Genomic DNA, 23,190 nt, shown 5'->3' with positions numbered 1-23,190 from the left:
CGAGTGATGAACGACAACCTCCCAACATGTGACAGGGCCACGGACCTTGTGGAAAATGATTTGGGAAATGCTCAATATATTCAGTTTCCCAGTGCTTAGCTTTTCAAACTTGTAACCTGCAAAACAAGTTATCCATTTGCGATGTTGATAGAGCGCATTTAAAATAAAAATGCTCAATTTTGTGAGTTTTTCCAGCTTCTGTGTTCATTCCGTCACGGTTTAAGCGATGATTCAAAAAGGGGAAGATGTTCAGCTTATATGGAATTCTGTATTAGACATTCGTGTGGAGATAATGTTGATAGATATGTACGTACAATGTTGTGTACCAGACTGTAAAATAATAAATTTATTTACCTTTAAAGTGGCTGACCTTTATTTGCTTTGAAACAACAAAAACTACCAATAGTGGGTCAAACAGTATTTATTGGCAAACACGTTTAACAGAGGCTTCAGTCCTGCCCAAGGCATTACACAGTATTGACTTATTATCACAGTACTTCACATTACAAAAATAAAACCTTGCACATAGGTAGCTGGGGAGACATCAGGTTGAAGCACAGCTCTTTACTATTTAATAATAACCTAATTGAACAATACATAATTCTATTACAGTACTTTATTTTCTCCTTCAGACAGAATGCAAGTGAATTTATTGACCTTTTAAGTTAAAAATGAGGTACAAAAACAGATGAGTGAGGTTTCCATCTCCAGGCTAACTATGTTCTTTCAAGTCCTTTACTTGCCGAGGGCTTTATCCAGATTTGTCTTGATGGCGTCGAGGAAGTCTGTGGTATTGACGTAGTGCTCGTTCAGCTTGACACTGAGAAGACGAGACAGATCAGAACATTCAGTACCATACTTTATGGAAGAAAGGGAATACTGTAGCAATACAATCGGTCATTAGGGCCGTCATCGTTGTGATAAGAAGTTTTACCTAAATTAGGATAGGCATTAGATGCATGTTATGAGCAACTTTTAACCAAGTATGACTCGGTGCTACACCCTCCTGTATTTATAACCGTCTCTAGTTTAGTGAGAGAAGTGTTTAAAGAAAAAAAAAAAATCAATCATTGACCGATGTGTGAGCTGCAATGCCTCATGGATGAAAAGTGCTTGAAAGAAAAAGTCAAGATGCGCTGAAGCTAGCAGGTGAGCTGAAGCAACTAACAGCTAATGTAGAGCAGATACCGATCATGTGCACAAGACCTCCACCAGGACTACACAACCAACAAGTGAGGGCTTGATAACACATTTTCATCTGTACCTGGATCTAGACGTTCTTCTTCGGTATTCAAAAACGCACTCTGAATGAATATTTCACGACATTGAGAATCCTTTAAAATTGCCTGGATCCACATTTTGATCAGCACTGAGACAAATACATTTTTCTTACACTCAATAAATCTCCACCGACCTTCATTGAAATTGTTTAAGTTTTAATGAAAACACTTCTTTAAGAGGTAAAAAAACCTCCTCAAACCGTACACCCTTTAGTCTACAGCAGACCATCCTGGCTTAAACTCCTGTCAGCTAAAACAAGATGGGGGCGTGTTTAGGATGAGGTTTCGAGTTCCCAAACCGTATCACAGGCAGGTCAGAATCAGGCCAAATAACAAACATGTTTTATGTCAGGGTGTTTCACACCGATGGTTTAATCAAAGAGAATATTTACTTTCAAAGTTAGAAGAAGTGAATCTGCCGGTGAAAGCACCAAACATTCATTTTTGGATCATTCATTACAGGTTTAAATTAGGGCTGCAGCTTAGTTTTGTATGATTGATGAATCTGCAGATTATTTTCTCAAAATGTTTGGTGGATAAAATATCAGAAAATTAAGGAAGAGTTTAGGTGAAAACTTCAGATACCTATTTTTGTCTGACTTAAGGTATTCAAATTAAAATGATATAGAACTGAGAAACTTGGGAGGCTTGATATGTTTTTGTCTTTAAAATAAATACTTAAATGAATGATTGATAAATGTCCTTTGCAATCAGGAATAATATTAATAATAATAGCACTCATTGCTTTTATTCTACATGTTTTAGACTGAAATCCCAAAGAAAAACGAACTCTGGAGACAAAACTAGTAGCAAAAATTAGGTACATCTAATAAAACGGACATTAAGTGTACCATTGTTATCTTCGTAAGTAATACATGTTTTTACGTAGTTGTTGAGTTAGCTCTGACCACTCTCTTCAACAATAAGCTTTAACTTACTTGGACAGGCCGTGGATACAGCCAGCGAGGTCCTTGGTCATCGTACCACTCTCAACAGTCTCGACACACACCCTCTCCAGAGTCTGGGAGAACCTGCACATAAACAGAAGACATTTAGAAAATGCACGTTTCATCCCAGGGTCAGTGTGTTTCTTCCTAAAACGACATCTCTTACTTGATCAGGTCTGGGTTGCCGTCAAGTTTGCCACGATGCTCCAGGCCTCTCGTCCAGGCAAAGATACTGGCAATGGGGTTGGTGCTGGTCGGCCTTCCCTGTAAGTAGAGATTGAGGATAATGTCACAGTTTTCAACTTCTTCAAAAGAACTGGAATGTTGTTTTTAATCATCATGAACATAAAGCATAATGTATTTACTTTGTTCGGGCATCTAAGAACACTTCTCATTCTCACTTTCCCCCACATGATGGCAGTATAACCCCACAGATCACACAGTCTGGCTTCACACATTCTCCGTTTCATTGCTCCGTGTAAATGCTTTTCAATACAGAGCCATTAGATTGACAAAGGTGGGTAGCAACCTTCTGGTGCTCGCGGTAGTGCCTGGTCACAGTGCCGTGGGCGGCTTCAGCCTCGATGGTCTTGCCGTCGGGGCACACGAGAACTGACGTCATCAATCCGAGAGAGCCAAAACCTAAAAAACAGGAAACACAAACACACGGGCATCTCAAACGCTAAATCGTTTCAGTATTTTGCAACAGCAAAATTTCCCCCAAGGAGCAGTAGTCGTGTTGCCTTCAAAGTCTCTCACCCTGTGCGAGGATATCGGACTGAACATCTCCGTCGTAGTTCTTGCAAGCCCACACAAAGGCTCCAGAAGACTTGAGCACTTGGGCGACCATATCATCAATGAGCCTGTGCTCATACCAGATCTTCAGGTTGTCAAACTCAGGCTTGTAGTTCCTGTAGGAATCAAATACAACATATTCAACTAAAGAGACTTCTTGCTCTTATACCTCGATCAACAAAATGTGTCTTAGTCTTGTATTTTGATCCGTTTTAATTTTAGCAATGACGTAATGTATGCATTTAACAAAAACGGTTTATTTGTACATGAAAGTAGAAAGACAGAAATCACTCACTTTTCAAAGATATCCTGGAAGATGTCTTTAAATCGGCCATCGTAGGCTTTCAGAATGGTGTTCTTTGTGCTCAGGTACAGGGGCCACTTCTTGCCAATAGCGTACTGGAAGCAGCTGTGGGCAAAGCCTGTGATAGACTGTTGGGGGGAGAAACACAAACAGCTCACACACTGCTGTAGCCTTTTATCAGCAGTATAGGGGCTAACAACCTTCCCCATGACACGTTCAAAGTCATCTACTATGACCTATGTTGTGAGATCAAACAGAGCCGTTCTGATGAAGGCAAACAAAACAGTAGTGAAGCAGGTTGGAAAGAGGTCGAAACGACTACTGTGTCAATTCTAAAAAAAACAGCCTTGGGTTCAATGGAGCAGCAGTTCCCTTAAAGCGTGAACTCAAAGGCATAAGTACCAACAAGACTGAATAGGTAGAGTTTGGGACTACTGGCAAGAATTAATAAAGTTTATATTATTTTGTATCCCTCTCAGTAAAATAATATGTAAAACACAAAGAAAAGGTTCAACACATTGTCTGAAGCTTTTATCTACAACGTCTCAATCTGCATCTTACTCAGGTATGCAGGACCGTTTGTTATCTTTTATCCAGAGAGAAGCTTTTAGGAAACAATCGTCTCTCATGACTTTTGTAAAATTAAAATGAGAAAAACAAAGCCAAGTTATTTCTTACCGTCAACAATTCCCATTAAAAAGACCAAAAACAAAGATTAATTGATGCCACTAACGAGCATTTTCTGTGGAGCCAAAGCCTGATATGTATTATTCCTCTGTGCCGTAGATCTGAGTTTCATAGACGCAATGGGTTCGTTGTTAGTTGTTTTTAAATGGGATTTGTTGACAGTAAGGCAGCCTCATCTATTAATCACACACTCACCTCGTCGGTGTTGTACATGCCCATTCCACAGCCACCGGCAGGAAAGTCATAGACCTCCCACTCCTTGCCTGCACTACCATCAGCAGGTGAGAAGATCATCTTGAATTTTCCGGGCTGGTCCACAACAAAGTCTGTTGCTCTGTACTGTAGAGCAAACACAGTACATTTCATTAACATTCATATCTCAATTCTGAATTTATAACCGTTACATACGCACAAAAGGTGGGATCTATAAAAATAAACTTGAGGGGACAAAGTGCGCACTTTTAAAGTGTGCATTTTAGTTTTCATAGTGGTTTTAAATGTAAAATCGCAGCAGTGACCACAACTTTATTTATCTGTTCAATCAATGCCGTAAAATGACATATTGCGGTGACACTCGTGATGCTGCGTGATGGATGCACCGTCGCTGCTGGAGGACTACATGAATGGAGGGATTAGGTGGAAATAAGTGTTCAGGGATCACCTCGCCCACAAGCACATTGATTTCTGTGTCCGAAAAATGAATGTCTAGGCCTAAACATTCATGAGGCGCTTTGCATTGACCATGTATAATCGAATGTGGACGTGTAGGGGGCGGGATATGAGGCTGATCCACGTGCTCACATTTCCAGGTTGATTTGGGATTTACAAAAAGGAATTTACGCACTGGCGGGAACACGCACGATTTTATAAGTCAGATCATTATCGGCATGCATTTTCATTACACATAATTTAATAAATGCGACTCCCTGGTTGGTCGTTACTTTGGGCTCAAGAGGCAACAGAAATATAACTGTAAAGTGAATTGCTCCACTGTCGTCAGCATTTAGAGGAGACTCACCTGATCGCCGAAGGCGTGTCTGCCGATGGTGATGGGCTGCGTCCAGCCTCCAACAAGCTTGGGAATGTTGTTGCAGATGATTGGCTCACGGAAGACGGTGCCGCCCAGGATGTTTCTGATGGTACCGTTGGGGCTCTTCCACATCTTCTTCAGGCTGAACTCTGAATATGAAAAATAGAAATTACTGTTAGAACAGGATGTGTAGGATGATGGAGGAGGTTAAACACGCTTAAGACGCCTCACAAGGAACACTTTGTTGGAAGAGTAACGTTTGTTTATAAAGTTTGCTATAGTTATAAACTTATTTTGTGATAGTCCGTTTCTTAACCGACTCAAGCTTTTCGCCATAGTCTAGTCACTTATATATTTGTGTTCTCTGCTCTGAACATTTTTCACCATTACTGCCGACAGTTATCCACCTTAGTCATTGGATCTTAAAATGAAAAGCTCGGAAATCCTACTGGGACTTTCAACTAGAGCCGTGTTAAGGCTCAACCTGTTTGCCCACAGTAAATATGTACATAATGTTAATACGACTTATGTTGTCCCCTTCGTTGCATATCAAATTATTTGACAAGTCACTAGTTTGTGAAATCATAATGTTTATTAGATAGCACTTGTAAAATTCTGCGATAAAGTGTAGGCAAAATCATTTCAGGATGGGTACAAGTCTACGCTAAACTGCTCTGAAATTGGAAATGTGTGGAGGCAACGAAATACCTTCCACTCTTTCTTCGTCGGGTGTGATGGTGGCACATTTAACCGCCACGTTGTACTTCAAAGTTGCGAGGGCAGAGTCGATGGTGACCTGGTCATCAGTCTGGTCACGATACGGCAGACCCAGGTCATAATACTTCAGCTCAACATCCACATTGCTCAGGATGAGCTAAAAGACACAACAAAAACATACACACTTGTAACATCCACACGCTCTTTCAGTCAAGAAAACTTTCAGTTTTCTGAGAGACGAAATCAAATGATTTTAAACTGAAGTAGTGTAAAGTGTGAAGTAAAAGTGTAAAAATCCCAAATATGTGATCGATGTATCATCAAAAGGTATTTGCATGACTATTTAGATTTATGAACTACAAATCCTCGTTTCCTTCCTGAGCGAATGCACCAGCTGCTCTCTCCGGAGGCAGGCAGCCAGTGACTGAATGAAACCTCAGCGAAGCCCCTCCCCCCCACATCATACATAAATAATCCTCCATAAACCTCCCCTCACATCCACGTGTCAGTCTGCAATATAAAAATAGGCAAGTCAGACAGCGTGGGCACGTCGTCCTCTGAGACTCACACCAGGGTGTTTACCCTTCCGCCTCTGGACGCCATTTAATCACCTTCTCTTTGATGAACTCCCAGATGATCCTGGTCATCTCATCTCCGTCCATCTCCACCACCGGCTGGGCCACTTTGATGCGTTTGTCGGCATCTGTCAATCAAAAACACACACGCACACGGGTTCAAGCAAATCCAGCTTTTCATTCAAAAGAAAAGGCTTATTTTTATATCTTCTTTTAAGGGTCAACGACTGCTGAGTAACAATCATAAACACAGGAATACTAGTGACTGGACAACAATAGAGCGATCTATCTGCAGAGGACAGACAGCAGTTATTTCTGCATCCTGTTTCCTTTACGTTTGCCTGATAAAAACTGTGCCTCAGGAGTTAGCGTTGCAACAATTAATGGCCAAAACCCAAAAATCAGTATTTGGACATGAAAACATTCTCAAACGTGAGGGTTTTCTTGTATAGAGTAACTGAAAGTACAACACATTTGAGTTTGCATTCTGTTTCTTACCAAAATGCATAATTTGTGAAACGTGTTGACGGCTTTTCTTTCCTCGTAAAACGCCAATTTATATTTGAGTAAAATAAAAAAATGTTAAACTTGTTTTCAGGAAGCAGTCCTCTTCCCTGCTCTTTGCTCTGTTTCTTGACGCATTGCTTCATTAGACAGTCAACCAGCGGGATAGCGGGAATCTTTGCAGCATTACATTGCAGCGTGCATGTGATACAAACAAATCAGGACCCGCTTTCTAAAATACTGCTCCATAACGCTACTAGTCGCCAAAAACTGGACAAGTTACCTCTAATCTGTATCAAAAAATACCAATTTCACTCTCTAATATACAGTACGCAGCTTACAAACACTTAGGAACCTGAATGAAAGTTGGTGTTTTTAAAAACTTCCATATCCCAAAGTGTTTTAATTTTCACGCCAACAACGACTTGAGAGAGGGGCCTCTTAACTCCTCAGCCTCCCAGTTTGTCAGCTTAACGTAGATTAGTATCTCTAATCATATCTTCTGTCATCCGGCTCAGTGTGGGAGAGTTTGAGTGAATAGAAGAGTCCGGGAGGAGGTGCAGAGGATCAAGTGACTTTCCGATTTCCCAGCCAAGTTAATGCTCCCCCACTGCGACCCAAAGCCTTCCCAGAATAATGCAAGAAAACACAAGAAGCCTGCTGGACGAGTTACACAACCAACATTTCCTTATGTTCAATTTAATAAAACAGCAAACATCCACTTGGGTTTGTGGAGACATTTGACCTAGTTGGGATTATGAAGCCATGCCTACACCTGTCAAAACAGCCTCTGCTCCGATCCCATGCTCCAAACATGACACATGATACACGGTGACCACGAAGCGCCGAAAATAACCTCATTGAAAAGAGTTTATAACCTCTAAGTTACAATTAAGTTACTCAAAGGCACAAAGCAGGCAGAAAGAAATAAAAGCAGTAGTTCAGTGTTACTGGTTCTGGTGCGTTTTTGTGCCAGTTTGGTGAACTGAATATGTTTGGGGTTTTGTAGTGTTGGCTGGACAAACAAGCAATTTGTTGCAATATATTGTAACTTTGGGCTTTAGAAAATGTTGATGCGCATTTCTCACCATTTTATAAACCAAGTGATTAACCAACAAAGTGATTGAGCAATAGTGAAACAATGCACCGTTCATTAAAAAAAAGGTTGGCAGACGGTGAACTGGACTTTGGTAATTTAATAATAGACTTTGTCATTCTCGGTCTGCTATTTGAACAGTACAGTTTCTGCCGCAGTGCATCATGGGTGCAGCTACTGTTACTGGCATCATTTCGGACTCGTCCACCCTAGATCTGCTATAGCAGGGCTCTACTATCACAGTGCAAGTGGGGGAGGGGAGCCGAGTGGGTTATGTAACTTCTGTATGCATCACAAGCTGGACGATGAAGGGGGGGCTGAATAAAAGTCATGTGTGCCCGCCTGCCACATCATTCCCACATGCATCGGAGATAAGTCTGCTCACAATCTCTCTCTCTCTCTCTCTCTCTCTCTCTCTCTCTCTCTCCACCGGTAGCTTCAGACGAAGCCGGTCAGTAGCAGAAATATACAACTAACAATCAAATGGGAGAATTGCACTCGACAGCTTACTTTAAATCATAGCATGTTGATTAGAGCCGTCTCTCGGGCTGGGTAGTATATCGATATTATATTAATATCGGGATGAGAGAACATATGTTGTCTTAGATTTTGGCATAAGTGTTGTCTTCTCCTGAGATGACGTGGCTGTTCTAGCTGTTGCATTATTTGCCTTTACTGACCGAGTCATTATGGTCACATTACCGATAAATATTTATCCATAAATATTTTGTGAGAGCACCAAAAGTCAACCCTATAGCGAGGTGTTCGATTCATCATGATATTCTCAATATTGCTCAGTCCTAGCCGTCTCTATTCACAACTAAATACTAAACACAAAAAGGCAAACTCAGCGTTTAAAAACCTACAGTCTACACTTGGGAGCCATTCAAAATGTGTTGATACTGGTACAAATAAACTACATTGTTCTCCGCACTGACACCAAAAGAATATATCTTACTTTGAGCATGATATTCACATTGTCATACTTCTACAAAGCTTCAGTATTATTATATATTGTTTGCTGTTTTGACTCCTCCGGCTGTGAAATAATTAGCCTAAAAACAAGTGTAAAAATTGATTTTAAAGCAGAAAATATCTGATGAAAGCACAAGTAAACAAGAATGTGGCCTAGCATTCAGTGCCAACTTTGAGTATTAAGTTTTAAATACCCTGTAGTACACAGTGTTTACATATAAGTTGAGAACTGTGAGTTTGGATAGTGAGACCATGTGCTCAACGTTATGTAACATACATTAAGGGCAAGCAGCCAAAGACCGTGTACTTGACAGGTTGACAGCAATAACCTTCGTCTACGTAGCTTCTGTGGTTGACTTTCAACAGAAGAAGGCGAGCCTTGAACCCATTCAGTTTAATCTTATACCGAGAAAAGGCGTTCAGAAGCTAAAACCAAGCTGCAGGAAAGACTTTTGAGAGAAGGTCAGTTAATGAACTCTTAAAAACCGGACTGACAGGAAAAGTGGAAGCTCAAATGCAAGGTTTCAAAGTTTACAAACTAACGTTGGACACTAACTGGAGCATTACACCGTCTCTTGGTAAAATCCAGAAACAGCATGTTGTCCAATTTTTATGAGCGCTGGGGAAATTGAAAGGGCTCGTAATAACAGTAAACAGCTGTCGGCAAAGACAATGCAATAAAAACAGGAAAAAGCAGTGTCACTCTTAATCACGCTTCTGGCTCACTGATTTATACAGGATTTCTATAACAAACACCAAATAAAATACGAAAGAAAGCTGCCACACGTGCATGTTAACAGATGTTACCCCAGTGCAGGTACCTTTAGGAGTTGAGGGTTGAAGTGTAGAGGTAGGACAGTTTGTTTAATCCTGGTTGTGTAAACTGGGCTACTATCAATCATCACTGATAGTAAACCACAACTTGATTCAATCACACTCTAAACTACCCTTCACCTGACCCGGCTCTTTATACACTGAGTGGGGCTGGTCGTTTAGGTTGAATGGAGACATGCAACTATGCATCACAATAGCTTATTTAGATGTAAATCCTCGCTGTATAAGAATTTGGGATGTCTGCAGAGCCCACGTGATAAACCTGGCTCCAAATCAGACAAAAAAAAAAAAAGCAAGGGATTTTGGTTGCCCTCCTGGTAAGGATATAAATAAAAAGTAAAAAGTATCAACACTAACATAAAAGTAACACGCCGCAGTGGGTTTTACAGTCGTAATGCAAGGTGCAGATGTGGTGAAATAAACACAACCCAGATGGAACACATTAAGTAGGACAGCGGCAGCCATTGCTCTCTACAGCGGAGCCTCGTATGCAGTAGCTGACCTTGCTAAAAGTTTTCCAACTCGGTGTCGCACGAATGTCATGATGGCTGAAGAGCAGCTCATCACTCTGGGTTTGGACAACAGATTTAAACTTCATTATGAGCGACAACGACAGTGTTTTGGAAATAAAATGTCCGCACAGCTAAAAAACGGAAGATTCATTTTATTCATTCGCTGCCAGTTTTCGCACCGCAATTTTCTCCCTGATGTATTGAATCTTTTTAGATAGAGCGAGGTGTAACCGTTATGCTTTTCTTGCCCCGTCACGTTTGTTTTGTTAGTGGTGGTAGTATTTATGTAACGGTTTCATTCATTAAGTGACAACACGGTCTTCAACCATTCCTTAAACTTTGGATGTGGAAGACAAAGACGGGTATCCTCCTCCCCGGCTTCTCGGTTCTCTCTCTCGGACCTCATCTCTCTCGACGTCTACGACCCCCGGAATGTGCAAACAACCGGCAGCCCTCACGGGCATTAAACTATTATTAAGACACCGGAGAGCGTTTACAGCACCGTTAGCTATGAACCCCATTAATACTACTACCGCTAGCAGCAAACGGCAGTTGGCTTTCGTTAGCCGCGTAGCTCGCGCGCCACCCAGCTTCTAACCTAACGGCTGGCTGATTTAACGTTAGTCGCAAACGTTACAATAGCCAACCTCGGCTACTTTAAAAAGCACCATCTTAACACAAAGCTACCGTTAACACAAATATGCTGAGGATCACCCGGGCTATCTCTCTCCACTCACAGTTTCTTTGTTGCAAGGTCTGGCAATTTGAAGCCGGCGCAAGCACCGCGGGGTTTCTGGAGAAGGCAGCGGCAGACCTCGAAAGAGAGCTGAGGACTTTCAAATATCCAGCCATGTTTCCCCTGGCTTGATTCACTTTTGAGGTTCACACTCGACGAAACTCAGAGGAGAAGAGAGGGCAAAACGCTTTGAGTCTCTCTGCAATATAGTGAGCAGCAGAGGCAGCGCCGCCCTTCTTCACCTCACCGGCGGGACACGCTGGTTATTACGTCAGAGTCGCACAGACACAGAGGAGGGACCGAGAATAAATAGCTGTTAAACTCTTGCAGCTTGTCCTCCGTCTAGACTCTAGACAACAGTCCAGGGCAGGTTAAACCCTGAGCGTCTCACGACCTGAAGGGAAGGTCACCACCCGCCATCACTGCTAAATACATTAAATGTATAGCTTCTTAATTTCTCCCCTCACAAGCCCAATACCCCCCACTCTGTAATGGCTGTAGAGATGTGACACATTGATTCTCCTAATATGTTTGAAGAAATGTTACTGTTCTCCACAAACACTTGGGTGTGCAATGAATATTGTGCACATTGAAAAGGCACTCTAGTGACTAGGAGTCCACCTCCATAAAGTAGCAGGAATCACAAGATAAACATTGAAGCAGCAGTAGATGAAATGTTCTACCTTAGTCACAGTTGAGGACACCTGATGACATTTCTTAATAAGCTCCCCATGGCCATAGGAGACATTGTTCTGTATTCACAGGCTGAGTGGTATCCTGTACATGTTTCTGATTGTCTATGGCTCCTCCACAGATAACCTACTGGAGGTTAATATGATCCATTATTATGCAGACATATAACTTATTGTGAAGGTTAAAAGCAAACTAATAGTATAGAAAATATCCCTAAATATGGGAGTTAGTTGAAGAAATAATCCTTTAAGGACACGAACCCTACTTAGTGTTTTATTTTAGACAGCTGTACTCCTCTTGATGCCATTTTGCATAATATTAATGCATCATATTTGTTAGAAAAACATTATGTAATATTAGATGAGAACTCATTGAAATGCACAGCAAAGAAAAAAATAGCATAAATCAACATAATAATAATAGTAATAATAATACCACCGTTATATGTGTCAAGAAACAATTTAGAAGACTATGACTGTGTGTAAAATGTGCACATTCTCAATATAGCAGGTCTAAATAATGAGTATATGCTGTGAGTTTATTAAGCTGCAAAAATAAATAAGTAATAAATTCACAACTAAACTACATTTCCAAAAGTGGATAATACATATGAAGTAGCTTTTTACCTTGTTAAAAAACAATAGAGAAATGCACAATGTGCAACAATATAACTTGATATATGTGTATTGTTTATTGAGCTTTGATGAAAATGTTTATACATTTAGCAGAGAAACTACAAATACGCAGTGCATTTAGATCAGAAACTACAAACCGTTTTTATGTAAAAAACATAAAAAGCATAAACTCACATAATTTGTTTTATTAGTAAAAAAAAATCCCAGATACTTCCTCTGGTGGAGCAGGAGTAAACTCAAGCAAACATTGAAAACTGACAAGAGATTTATTGAGATCCCCTAGCATCTGCAGGATGGGTACAGGATAGTCACATTCCAAAATGTCTCGGGCAGAGGGCCCTCTAATTTTAGCAGGAGAAGGCTACCATACTGGGAGAGAAGTGTGCAGTGCAGTCACATGACGGTCTTGATGGTGAGCCAGCAATAGAGACATCCTGCAGGTCACCTCTGAAGTACTCTTTCATTTGAGAATATAGGGGGGCCTGCATTGACAAAAGTCAGATATGCAATGTCAAATAAAAATGTCTATAAACCAAAAATGTCTTGTGCTGTATGAAAAATGCAACATTCTTCAAAATATATGTTTATAACATTATGGCGAAGGTCAGCTGTTCCTGTCCTTGAAATGCACAGTTTAGTCCTGCACATGTATAGTGAGAGACTGTAACTCATGTTATTATTGCGGTCAAACAGGGCAATTACATAATCTTTTGACTTTCGACATCAACTTTTGACCCTTTGGTATGTAAACAGTGTGCACACGGTGTCCACCTTCACATGCACGCTCAGATGTCACCCTGTAAACCCCAAGGACAAAGCTCTACATTAAGTCCTCGTCTCATAATGGTGGACTAGCCTATTGTGCTTTAAAGTTAAGAAAAGAACGAGGACTTATTGAGCTGCCACATTACAACTTTACTCTCATCAATAAGCAAGGAACTAAATTATTTATCTGAAGAGTTAGCTGCTCAGCTGCAGCTTTGATCAGAGTTTAATTCAGATCTGAGGGTGTAATGCTATTATTACTGTCAACTTGCTGCTGCTTTCTCTTTTGTCTGCTCGTACAGCAGCAGAGAGACATCTTAATTTGCTCGTAGGAGTTTAGGATATAATTTGATGCTATATAAAGTACTTCCCCAGTGTTCTTAGACTTGATTGGTAACTGTGGATATAAAAAATAAAACATAGTCTTGCGTCGTATATGATGTATGTGCTCCATCTACTGGACTCCTTTAGAAGGCCCTGAGACTGTGTTGGTGAGCCTACACTGACCTCTGCTGGACGATCTGTGTGTATTTCAGATTATGCATTTGTTCATTTACCAGCAACATTTAATGTTAAAGGATCTGAGGAGCATCTACAATTTTAACTTATTTGTCCCCATTGAAGCAGAGGCAAACACAGACTTAAACATAATTTCCTCAAAAAATCATATTAGTTAATAAAACAGATGTTTAAACCCCAACACAAGCTGGCAATGTGCAACACAATATGTGTATTGTGACATGAAACATAAAACCTGGAGCTCAGCCATCATTATCAAAGCCAGTCATCTCCTGTGAAAACATCATCACCGTCACAGGCTTCCAGCTAGTTTGAGGAGACATTTTAAGATTTCTGTACTTATCTACAGGCCTTAATGTGTTTCCACTGACTACCTTGGTGACATGGTAAGATGATATGTACCAACAGGTCTGTAGTTCTTGATCCAAAACGTGGGGCAACATCGAGTGATGCTTGAAAACTCACCATTTCAGCCTCGCTTTTATTTGTAAGTTATTCTTTAAAAAAAATAATGATTTACTTCTGCTCATCTAGGAAAATTATGATAATTAAGATGATAACGATCGCAGTGGTTAGTGTAATGATAATTGCTGCTGTTACTGTTATATTAATATTTCACCTTATTGTATTTCATTTTAATTTCGTATTTCAATTTGTAATTGTTTTTTTATTTTGATTCCTTTGTTACATTTATTACATTTTTTTAACTGTTCTTTTAATTATTATCACTATTAGTATTAAGAATAGTATAGCATAAGAAGTTTTAAAATGTAAATTAACAAGAGGAACCAATAGGATTCGTCTATAGGACGACAGTAGGCGGTACTTCCTGGAGGAAGCTTGAGTTGTTATGTAGCTGTTATAAACGTGAACCGTTGTGGTCATTTCTTCTTGTTGGTTTGGGGTAATTCTGTAGCTCATATGGAAGAGACCGTAGTTAAACAGAAATACAACTGCAATCTACCTTAAAGTGGGAACATTTTAAGTTGTGGAAACAGTGGAAGGATTGACGATGCAGCCCTTCACAGCGATGAGATCGTTTGTTGCCCAGTATCCTAAAACCATTGCTTTGGTCACAGTCACAGGTAACAACAGCCAGCTCTGATCTCGTCTGTGTGCTCACTCACTGAACTGTACGCTAATGACAGTAAACTGTACGGTCTGTGATGCTTCAGGTAATGCACGGGGCTCATGCAAACACTGCGGTAGTTAACTTGTTGTTATTAGAATGAATGAGATTGCATGCTTAGAAAATAACAACCGTCCATTAATTTAGCTACAAGTTCATGTTCTCAAAAGTTTATTCATTAAAAATTAAAACTACTTCTACTTTTTGGGAATCATTTAACATTTTAGTTTTTGCTTTATTCTTGTGTAATTGCAGCATTAGAGCACAGCTGCAACATTAGTACACAGTTACTAGCCCATAATATAAACACACAATGAGAGCTTTCATTATAGTTAAACAAATTATTGATTTGATTGTTGCCTCGATGGTTTTCGATATGGTCACGGGATGTAATATATGTTATTAATAGAGGGATGGATGAATAGACAAATACATTGTCAGGGATAAAAAGACAATAAAGCTAACATTCCCATTGTTGTCCTCTTTAAGAATGGGATCCTGAAGACAATACAAACAACTGAATTATACAATCAGACAAAACAAAGTTATTGGAGCACACAAGACAGACTTTCTAAGGAGTTTTAGAAGTTGACCTAATGGATTCATCTTTTAATCTATGCATTTCTAAAGAAATTTGTAAGGGCTTGAATTCAAACATCTTAAAGCAGCTTGTTTTCATGAACCCCACTTACAGTAATAAAAAGAAACAAGGAAAAACAAACTTCAGTCATTTTCTTCAAGCAAATATTTGTCATTTTTTATTACTTAGAATTACTAAAAACGATTAATTGATTAATAAAATAGTTTTAGTTTGGATTTAAAAGCGTTGACAGTTGAAGATATATGGTATAAAATGTAAAGTTGCGGTTCGGTGAACAGTTTTTCTCTCTAAGGGTGCAGATGTATTGTAACTGTGTGTACGCTCTGACAGGAGCGGGACTGTTTGGTGTGCAGAAATGGATGGCAGGTGGAGTGTGTCGTAGCAAAGCCTCGCTGGAGGGAAAGACCGTCTTGATCACCGGAGGCAACACTGGGATTGGCAAAGAAACGGCTGTCGACCTGGCTAAGAGGGGTTAGTGACTTATCCTGGTTTCATATGTTGGCTATATCTAATTCAATTTGAAATGTAAAGGATTTACTGCTGTGTTTCAGGCGCGAGAGTCCTTCTGGCCTGTAGAGACATGGACCGAGCCAACAAAGCTGCAGAAGAGGTGAAGAAGAGGAGCGGAAATAACAATGTTATTGTCAAAAAGTTGGACTTGGCATCTCTACAGTCAGTGCGACAGCTAGCCAAAGACGTCCTAGCAAGTGAAGAGAGGCTGGATGTTCTCATCAATAATGCAGGTAGATGTATAAATCACATCTGACCACTGATGCTGTGATATATCCAACAGCTTTGAGACTTTTATTTACTTTTAAATATTACTTTCAGGTGTTATGAGCTGCCCAAAATGGCAAACTGAAGATGGCTTTGAAATGCAGTTTGGTGTGAACCACCTGGGCCACTTCCTTTTGACAAACTGTCTGTTGGATCTCCTGAAGAAGTCGGCTTCCAGCCGCATCGTCACCGTCTCCAGTCTAGCTCATCAGAGAGGTTCCGTTCTTTTCTCTGTTTCTATTTCACTTCAAGAGATGTAGATTTGTATTCTCTATCAGGAATGCCATTCTTTTCAGTGTCATTTAATATTAAACACCACATCTGTGAATGCTGCTTTCGCTCAACAGGTCAAATCTATTTTGATGACATACATCAGGAGAAAGATTACCGCCCTCGGAAGAGCTATGCACAAAGCAAACTAGCTAATGTCCTCTTTACAAGAGAGCTGGCTAAGAAGCTGCAAGGTATGGAAACATTTTACATCTCCCACCAGACATTACACAGTTTTTAACAAACTATCCATAAAGTGGATACATTATGTCCTATGTCTCGTCATCTTGCAGGTACCGGAGTAACTACATACAGCCTCCACCCTGGTATAATCCGGACGGAGCTCGGCCGACACTTCTGGCCCACATTGCCCCTTTGGAAGAGAGTTGTGTTCACACCACTCATGTTCCTCATCAAGTCTCCAACAGAAGGGGCTCAGACCACCATCTACTGCGCTGTGGAGGAAAGCCTGCAGAATGAAAGTGGACTCTACTACAGGTCAGTCATTGTAAATCAGTAGCTGGTTGCTTCATTATTAGAGCTGAGACAGCCACTATCAATACAGCATATATCAATATAAATCGAGATTCAGGGGCGTTTCCCTGGCACCAATATCGCTTTATGTTCTGTTACGCTCGTGGCCGGTTAAACCTGCTCATGAGCCCCAGAGCAAAAATATGCGGAGTTTACTTGACAATGTTTTAGCAAACAATTGTCTATTGATCCAGCAGACGCAGAGTGAAATGCACAAACACAAGTATTCATTTTGGTTTTACGTTCCTGGCCACCTGATGAATGTCCACTGACTCCCTGAGGGGAATTTCTTTCTTTTTAGCTGCTAAATGTTCCACTATGTTCACAAGCAAGTCGCTAACTTGTCGTTTGGTGCTGGCCAGGTAGCATACAGTGTGCTTATCAGAGCTTTCTTTTGCTGAAGACAGCTGCCTGCTGTTGATGAGAGCAGAGCTGCGGGCCACAGCACCAAAAGATTGATCGAAAATAGATTAGAATAGTGCTGGGGGGGGGGGGGGGGGGGGGGGGGGACTGAAGAGGTAGGTCACAACTATCTGAGGATTTGCATCTACAAGCGACCCCTTCTAAATTATACATACAGCACGTTTGTAATTCAATGGTTTTTTTCCTTTTTTTTTTTTTAAATCACTGGGATCCCTGTGATTTTCGCACAGGGATCCATTTCAAGACTGGGCGTCAAGATCAGGTAACAAAACAGGACTAAAGGCCCTCATCAAGTCAGTGGATATTGCGCTTCAGTGGTGCTTATTGCCGAATTAAAATAACAGGTAATTAAATTACAGTACCACAAACCGATGGCCACTTGAGGCCAGTAATTACAAAATATTGATCAATTCCTGTTTTGTGGAAAAACAATATAGCTGGCAGTGGTAAATACCCCTCTAAATAGTTATGGGAATATGTCATTATGTTGCTTATCATAGAATCATATGAATTACTGTCAGTATCTTGTACAGAATACGATAGTACCTATGCAGTATTCTGTCCCACATCCCGTCCTGTATTGTTAGTGAGCCTGTGATTTCCATCCTTATTCATCATTGTATCCTGATTGAGAGTTGGTCCTTGTGAATAAATCAGCACTGTAGTATAACGGATCGAGCCACATGTTTAAGACTCAATTCTGCCCTGATTGCAGCGACTGCGCCCCTAAAACCGCAGCCCCTCAGGGTCTGGATGATGAAGCTGCCAAGAAGCTGTGGGATCTGAGTGCCTCTATGGTTGGTCTGATATAATCACAGTGACATCGATGATGATCGTCATCATCTTCATAGTATCAACGGACTGCCTGAGGAAGAACTGGTGCTCTTTCTAATGAGCATCTGTGTGGCTGCTAGCAGCTGAGCGCCTACTTAATGTAACAAATGAGTAAACAGACAGAATGTCACAAGTGATAGACATTTATTCAGAATATACAACAAACTAATTGCAAAAATACTATGGATTTGATTATGTTTTCTTTTTTTCTTAAACAGTAGCAATGCTTCACAGGTAAGTTACATGGAAGCAATAAGATCTTTAGTTTTGATTGCCATTAGCGTGAAATGACATTTTAAATTGACAAGTTTCACCACTGCCTGTGTTGACTAAGGGCTCGAATGTCATTTTTGTTACTTGATTTCATCATATAAGAATTACGTGTGCTTTGAAGGTTTTTTGAAACACTGTTGAGAGAAACATTTTCATTTTCTTTTCCTCTTGGGCAATAAAGTGCTGTTATACATAGCCCATAATTGTACCTGTTTGTTAAGGCATGTTTTTCATTCATTCACATCACGTATATTCATTTTCTTTCATGTGACACCAACAATATTGAAATAAAACACATTTTGGTTACATCATTATGACTTAAAAATGCTCCTAATACATTAAATGTATCTGTGTCCACTCTTTTTTTTTTTTTTTTTTAGGTTTCTTTATCTTGAAGGCACTTTGTACAAATTTGCTACAAACAGTCAAATCTCATCTTACTCAAAGCTACATCTCAGACAAGTGCATCACATTTTCTTTTAAAATAAAAAATCCATTAATGGTTCTAATTACATTTGCACAATGTGCACCCAAGTGGCCTGCTGGCTACAAATGGACCCTGTATGTTCCCATCGCATTACATTACCATGTAATAGAGCTAGTTCAGAGGAATAGTACCATGTCTCGGCATTTACATTCAAATCTGTAATACATATACAGCAGATGTTGTGAAGTCAAAATATGATAAACCTTAAGGTTGGGTGTAACACAGGGAAGAAGTCTATCTATATTGCTCAGTTTCAATATATATATATATATATTACTTTTTATAAATTATACATTATTCAACATCTAGATGGCTGTGAGTCTACACAGCGGAACCTATGGATGTACTTCCTGACAAGTTATGTTGCTAACAGTTCTACTCCCACATGTACTGCATAAACACCATCACTAACTAATGAGCGATCTCTTCAAAATCAGAAAGCTGCTTCATCTGCTCCACTTGCATAGAGTGCCTTCTCACAAGCATTTTCTTGGACTTGAGGCCACCTCTCTTTGGTGTGTTTGGTGCTACTGGAGCTATAGATCTAATACCTGTGGCCAGAGGTGAGGAGGGCTTGCTACTAGCCCCGATGTCAGGGATGGGAGGGTTCGGGTTGATGTTGAGAGCGGGCAGGTGGCCGGGCCTGGTGTGGGAGATGTGGTCCAGCAGCAGCGTGCCCGAGCCTCTCCTCTCCAGGAGGCCTGGTGCACGTCTGTGTGCTGTGCTTGGAGAGGACGTGCTGGCGTTGCTGTCTAGAGATTCTCTGGAGCTAGTTAGCATCGCTAGAGGAGAAGTGTTCAGTTTCCTTCGCTCCACTGGGACCTTGGGAGAGTCTAACATGGCAGAGCCTGAGTAGAGCTGTGAGTCTGAGTCATAGTGATCGTTCCCCAGATGTCTCTTATGCACTGTGTCTCTCAGACTGGCAAGTCCACTGCTGCAACTGCTGCTCTCCTGCTCCGTGGGCACAGTGCTGCGCCGTGCCAGCGGCTGGTGCTGGCCTAGAGATCTCTCATATGAGGCTTTGGACGTTGGAGGAACTGATATTGAGGTTGTCATTTTGCAGGGTTGTTCACCCACCAGCGGGAAAAAGCTGTCCTTTCCATCCACACTGCTCTGTCGAGATAAAGCTGACCTCTTATTCAGAGAGAGTCCGTTAACCCCTGCGACGACGTCCTCATCAGAGCTGGCTTTTTTGCTCTCCTCATGGGCGGCTGCAGCCAGGACTGAGGGCGCAATCAGCCCCCAAGGCTCCGACTGCAGCCTCTTCAGCTGAGGCAAACGTGCGCGTTTGGGGTTTGCAGGCCGGCGCGTTGGAGACGTGGGCCCGTTGGCGAGCTTTGCAGCTGAACTGGAGGTTTTCAGCTTGGTCTGGAAACTGAAAACTGTGTTTTGTTGCTCTTGCTCAGGTGTGGGCGATGCAGTGACGTTGATATCAGACGGAGAGGTGCAGTATGCTGGGGAGGACTTCTCATCCAGCTCTGGTGATGGGGGGACATTTAGGTACTGTTTGGTCGTTTTAGTGCCAGATGGCGACTTGTCTGTGGTGATTATGATGACCTCCTTGCCTTTAGCTTTGCACGCATCCAAGAGCAGCTTTAGTGTCTGCTTATCGTCGGCATTGATGGCGTAGACCAGGGCTGAGGCCCCGCTCCTGTCCTCCAGACTGGGGTCAGCTCCATTGCTCAGCAGGTGATCCACCACCTCGTGTCCAGCCTTGTGGATGCAGGCTTGCATTAGAGCCGTCTTACCAGCTTTGTCCTGTATGTTGGGGTCTGCCTGGTTGTCCAGCAAATATTTCACCAGCTTTGACTTGCTCACACTCTGCTGGTCAGTGTGTGTGGACATGCAGGCCACCATGAGTGGTGTCTCTCCACGTTCATTGCTCTCGTTGATATATGCGCCTCCATCCAACAGGAGCCTGGTGAGTCTCAAGCGTTTGAGCCACACCGCCTTCAGGAGTGAATTTCCATCCGTCCGCAGCTCCAGTATATCTGCCATCTCCCAGCCAGTCACAGATCGTCTCAGTGTTGAATTTACAGCTCACTGCCCTTTGAAGAAAACATAGAAGTGGTTAACGCTCATGTTGTTTGTTTCTCTGTTTTGCTAAATCACCACCAGCAGGTGGCAGTCTGTTACAACGAAAAGGTTATAGACATAACTTACTGTTCCAGAATCCTGATGTAGGAAATATATATATTCTTCATATAGAAATGACGGTAATGTGTTGAAAAATGTATTTTTTTTCCACAGTGGAAACTAATCATGGCCATGCCCAGAAATCCTCATGCACGAGGCAGCATGGTAACAGCACCTGTTAGATTCTCAATCGATGGATGATCATGAGATTTGGATATCAAAATCAAAGTTTATCTCATTATCTCTGCCAAGACAGGAGCTCGCGTTTGTCTTTTTCCATCATATTTATGAAAGCGACGAACAACGACGAACACAAGCATCCATCGTCCTGTGAGTGCGCACAGACACCAGGCTTGTTCATCTTCTTCAAAAAATATATGCAAAAGACTGTACGACAGCGAGATTTATTTAAAATATCTAAAAAAATAATTGCTCAGACAGGCGACATGAAATACCAGCGCCCTGTGAGGCGGAGGAGTCGCTGTCCATGGTTCTCATCTTGGATAACTTGGCGACAGAAACGCGCTCCATTACAAATGATTCGGTTCGTCGTCTGTTTCTCCGGTAAATCCGGCATTTTAAATTGTGTTTATTGTTAAATGTAAATTCAAATTGTATATGACATTATACATACATCTCATCTTAAGCGTAATGTAATAGTTGAATCCTATTTTTACCAGCCTCCTCAAAGACGAAGAAAGCAGCGACGCAAGACATAAAGTTGAATTAATTAGATTTCGTTTTCAATCATTTTGTAATTCAATCATTTTGCAGAGCAACTTACTGTCTTCTAATTGTCTTACCTGGTCAGAGGAGAGGTTTCCCATGCTCAAAGTACCCAGTGCTTTCTCATGTACCAGAGGGAAGAAATCGGGGAGGGAATAAATGATTCAAAGAGAAAGTTTGTTGCAGTTCTTCGCAATATCCCTATTTTTCAGCCGCGACTGTTCCCATCGACGCGTCCTAGTTTAGTTTACAGGGCGCCGTACCTCTCTGGACATGAGCGGTGTGGCTTTTGTTATGAAGGCTCACTACAACAGTCCAATGGGGAGTATTCCTTTCACTGCGCACTCAAGGATCACAACCTGGAGGTGCTGCGGGTTATAAATAACTTACTTTCTTGCTTCTTGAATGAAACGTGTATTCTCTTGACGTCAGAGTAGTCGACCAAAAATAAATTGATGATGAAAACCTCTGTCCTGATTGTCATAACTGCAGCACACAAACAAAACTAGCGCTACCTCCCAAACACATGTAAATGTTCTGCGTGTGTGCATTATTATTTGAATAATTTCAAAAGGACGATTTTGTAAATGAAAGCAGCTGACAGTGTTGGGCCTTCACATGAGAGAAATGAGGAATAACAGCTCACTGAATATTCTTTTTATCCTTTTATAAATGTCTGAATCCATGCCTCAGATAGTAAGCCAGAGCTATAAATAAGATTTAATCTGTCTGCAGTGGGGAACATCAGTGCCAGTTGTTAGAATAAAGACAGTCTTCCTATCCACCACGTAATAAAGGGTACATAAAGGGCATATATATATATATATATATATATATATATATATATATATATATATATATATATATATATTGCACAATTAAAGAGACCAAAACTTGTAGCAGCCATCACAGCTATACAGCCTAATAGGGACATTTCTATTTTTGGGTTGCTATGAGACAGCACAGAAGCAGTTTCTAATGAGAACAGTGATGTTCTCAGCCCTGCAAGGAACAGGTAAATCAGACACATAACATTCCACCAAGGACCGCAAGGCTTTTGTGGCATTTACTCAAATACTTCTTTGATGCTGTTTTTTTTCTTTTCACTTGCACAAGTAAGACTACCACGTTCAACTATTAGTCCTCTGACCCCTGCTCTCTTCCTCTGAGACTGGGACTAATCACTTTATGACCCATCCAAACACTTGATGTCTCAGGACTCCAGCTGTCAATGCTGCCAGTGATTTCTCACCTGTGATTGCCTTCTCAGCCCCTGCGGACTTGTTGTCGAGGCATTTGGAGAAGGTTTTACAAAACAGCACATGCAGTCGTCCAAGTCAAAACAAAGTGTCCCTCCCATTCAAGAGACATTGTAATATAAATGCAGAAATCTGGT

The 23,190-nt window shown here is 41.1% G+C and overlaps 3 protein-coding genes across 3 annotated transcripts; 1 reads left to right on the top strand and 2 right to left on the bottom strand.

The window, feature by feature from the left end:
• Positions 1-405: 405 nt before the first annotated feature.
• Positions 406-11,217, bottom strand: idh2 (isocitrate dehydrogenase (NADP(+)) 2). The gene is made up of 11 exons (XM_079163247.1): positions 10,994-11,217; positions 6,372-6,463; positions 5,752-5,917; positions 5,032-5,192; positions 4,209-4,352; positions 3,318-3,454; positions 2,987-3,138; positions 2,757-2,869; positions 2,394-2,491; positions 2,219-2,311; positions 406-820 (listed from the first exon to the last, which is right to left on the bottom strand). The coding sequence occupies exons 1-11, from the start codon at positions 11,106-11,108 to the stop codon at positions 736-738; spliced, it is 1,356 nt and encodes a 451-aa protein (XP_079019373.1). The 5' UTR covers positions 11,109-11,217; the 3' UTR covers positions 406-735.
• A 3,251-nt stretch (positions 11,218-14,468) lies between these two features.
• LOC306698414 (retinol dehydrogenase 13-like) lies at positions 14,469-18,756 on the top strand. Its single transcript, XM_079162711.1, has 7 exons — positions 14,469-14,689; positions 15,665-15,805; positions 15,886-16,077; positions 16,166-16,327; positions 16,459-16,575; positions 16,675-16,879; positions 18,054-18,756. Exons 1-7 carry the CDS (start codon positions 14,617-14,619, stop codon positions 18,148-18,150), a joined length of 987 nt encoding a protein of 328 aa, XP_079018837.1. The 5' UTR covers positions 14,469-14,616; the 3' UTR covers positions 18,151-18,756.
• A 587-nt stretch (positions 18,757-19,343) lies between these two features.
• ankrd34c (ankyrin repeat domain 34C) lies at positions 19,344-20,930 on the bottom strand (the record flags this gene model as incomplete). Its single annotated transcript, XM_079163348.1, has 1 exon — positions 19,344-20,930. The coding sequence occupies one exon, from the start codon at positions 20,928-20,930 to the stop codon at positions 19,344-19,346; it is 1,587 nt and encodes a 528-aa protein (XP_079019474.1).
• Between the last annotated feature and the right edge of the window lie 2,260 nt (positions 20,931-23,190).

The sequence above is a fragment of the Pholis gunnellus genome (genome assembly GCF_910591455.1).
Source record: "Pholis gunnellus genome assembly, chromosome: 7".
NCBI lineage: Eukaryota > Metazoa > Chordata > Actinopteri > Perciformes > Pholidae > Pholis > Pholis gunnellus.
The sequence above is the reverse complement of the archived record's forward strand: the minus strand, read 5'-3'. Positions and strand labels throughout refer to the sequence as shown.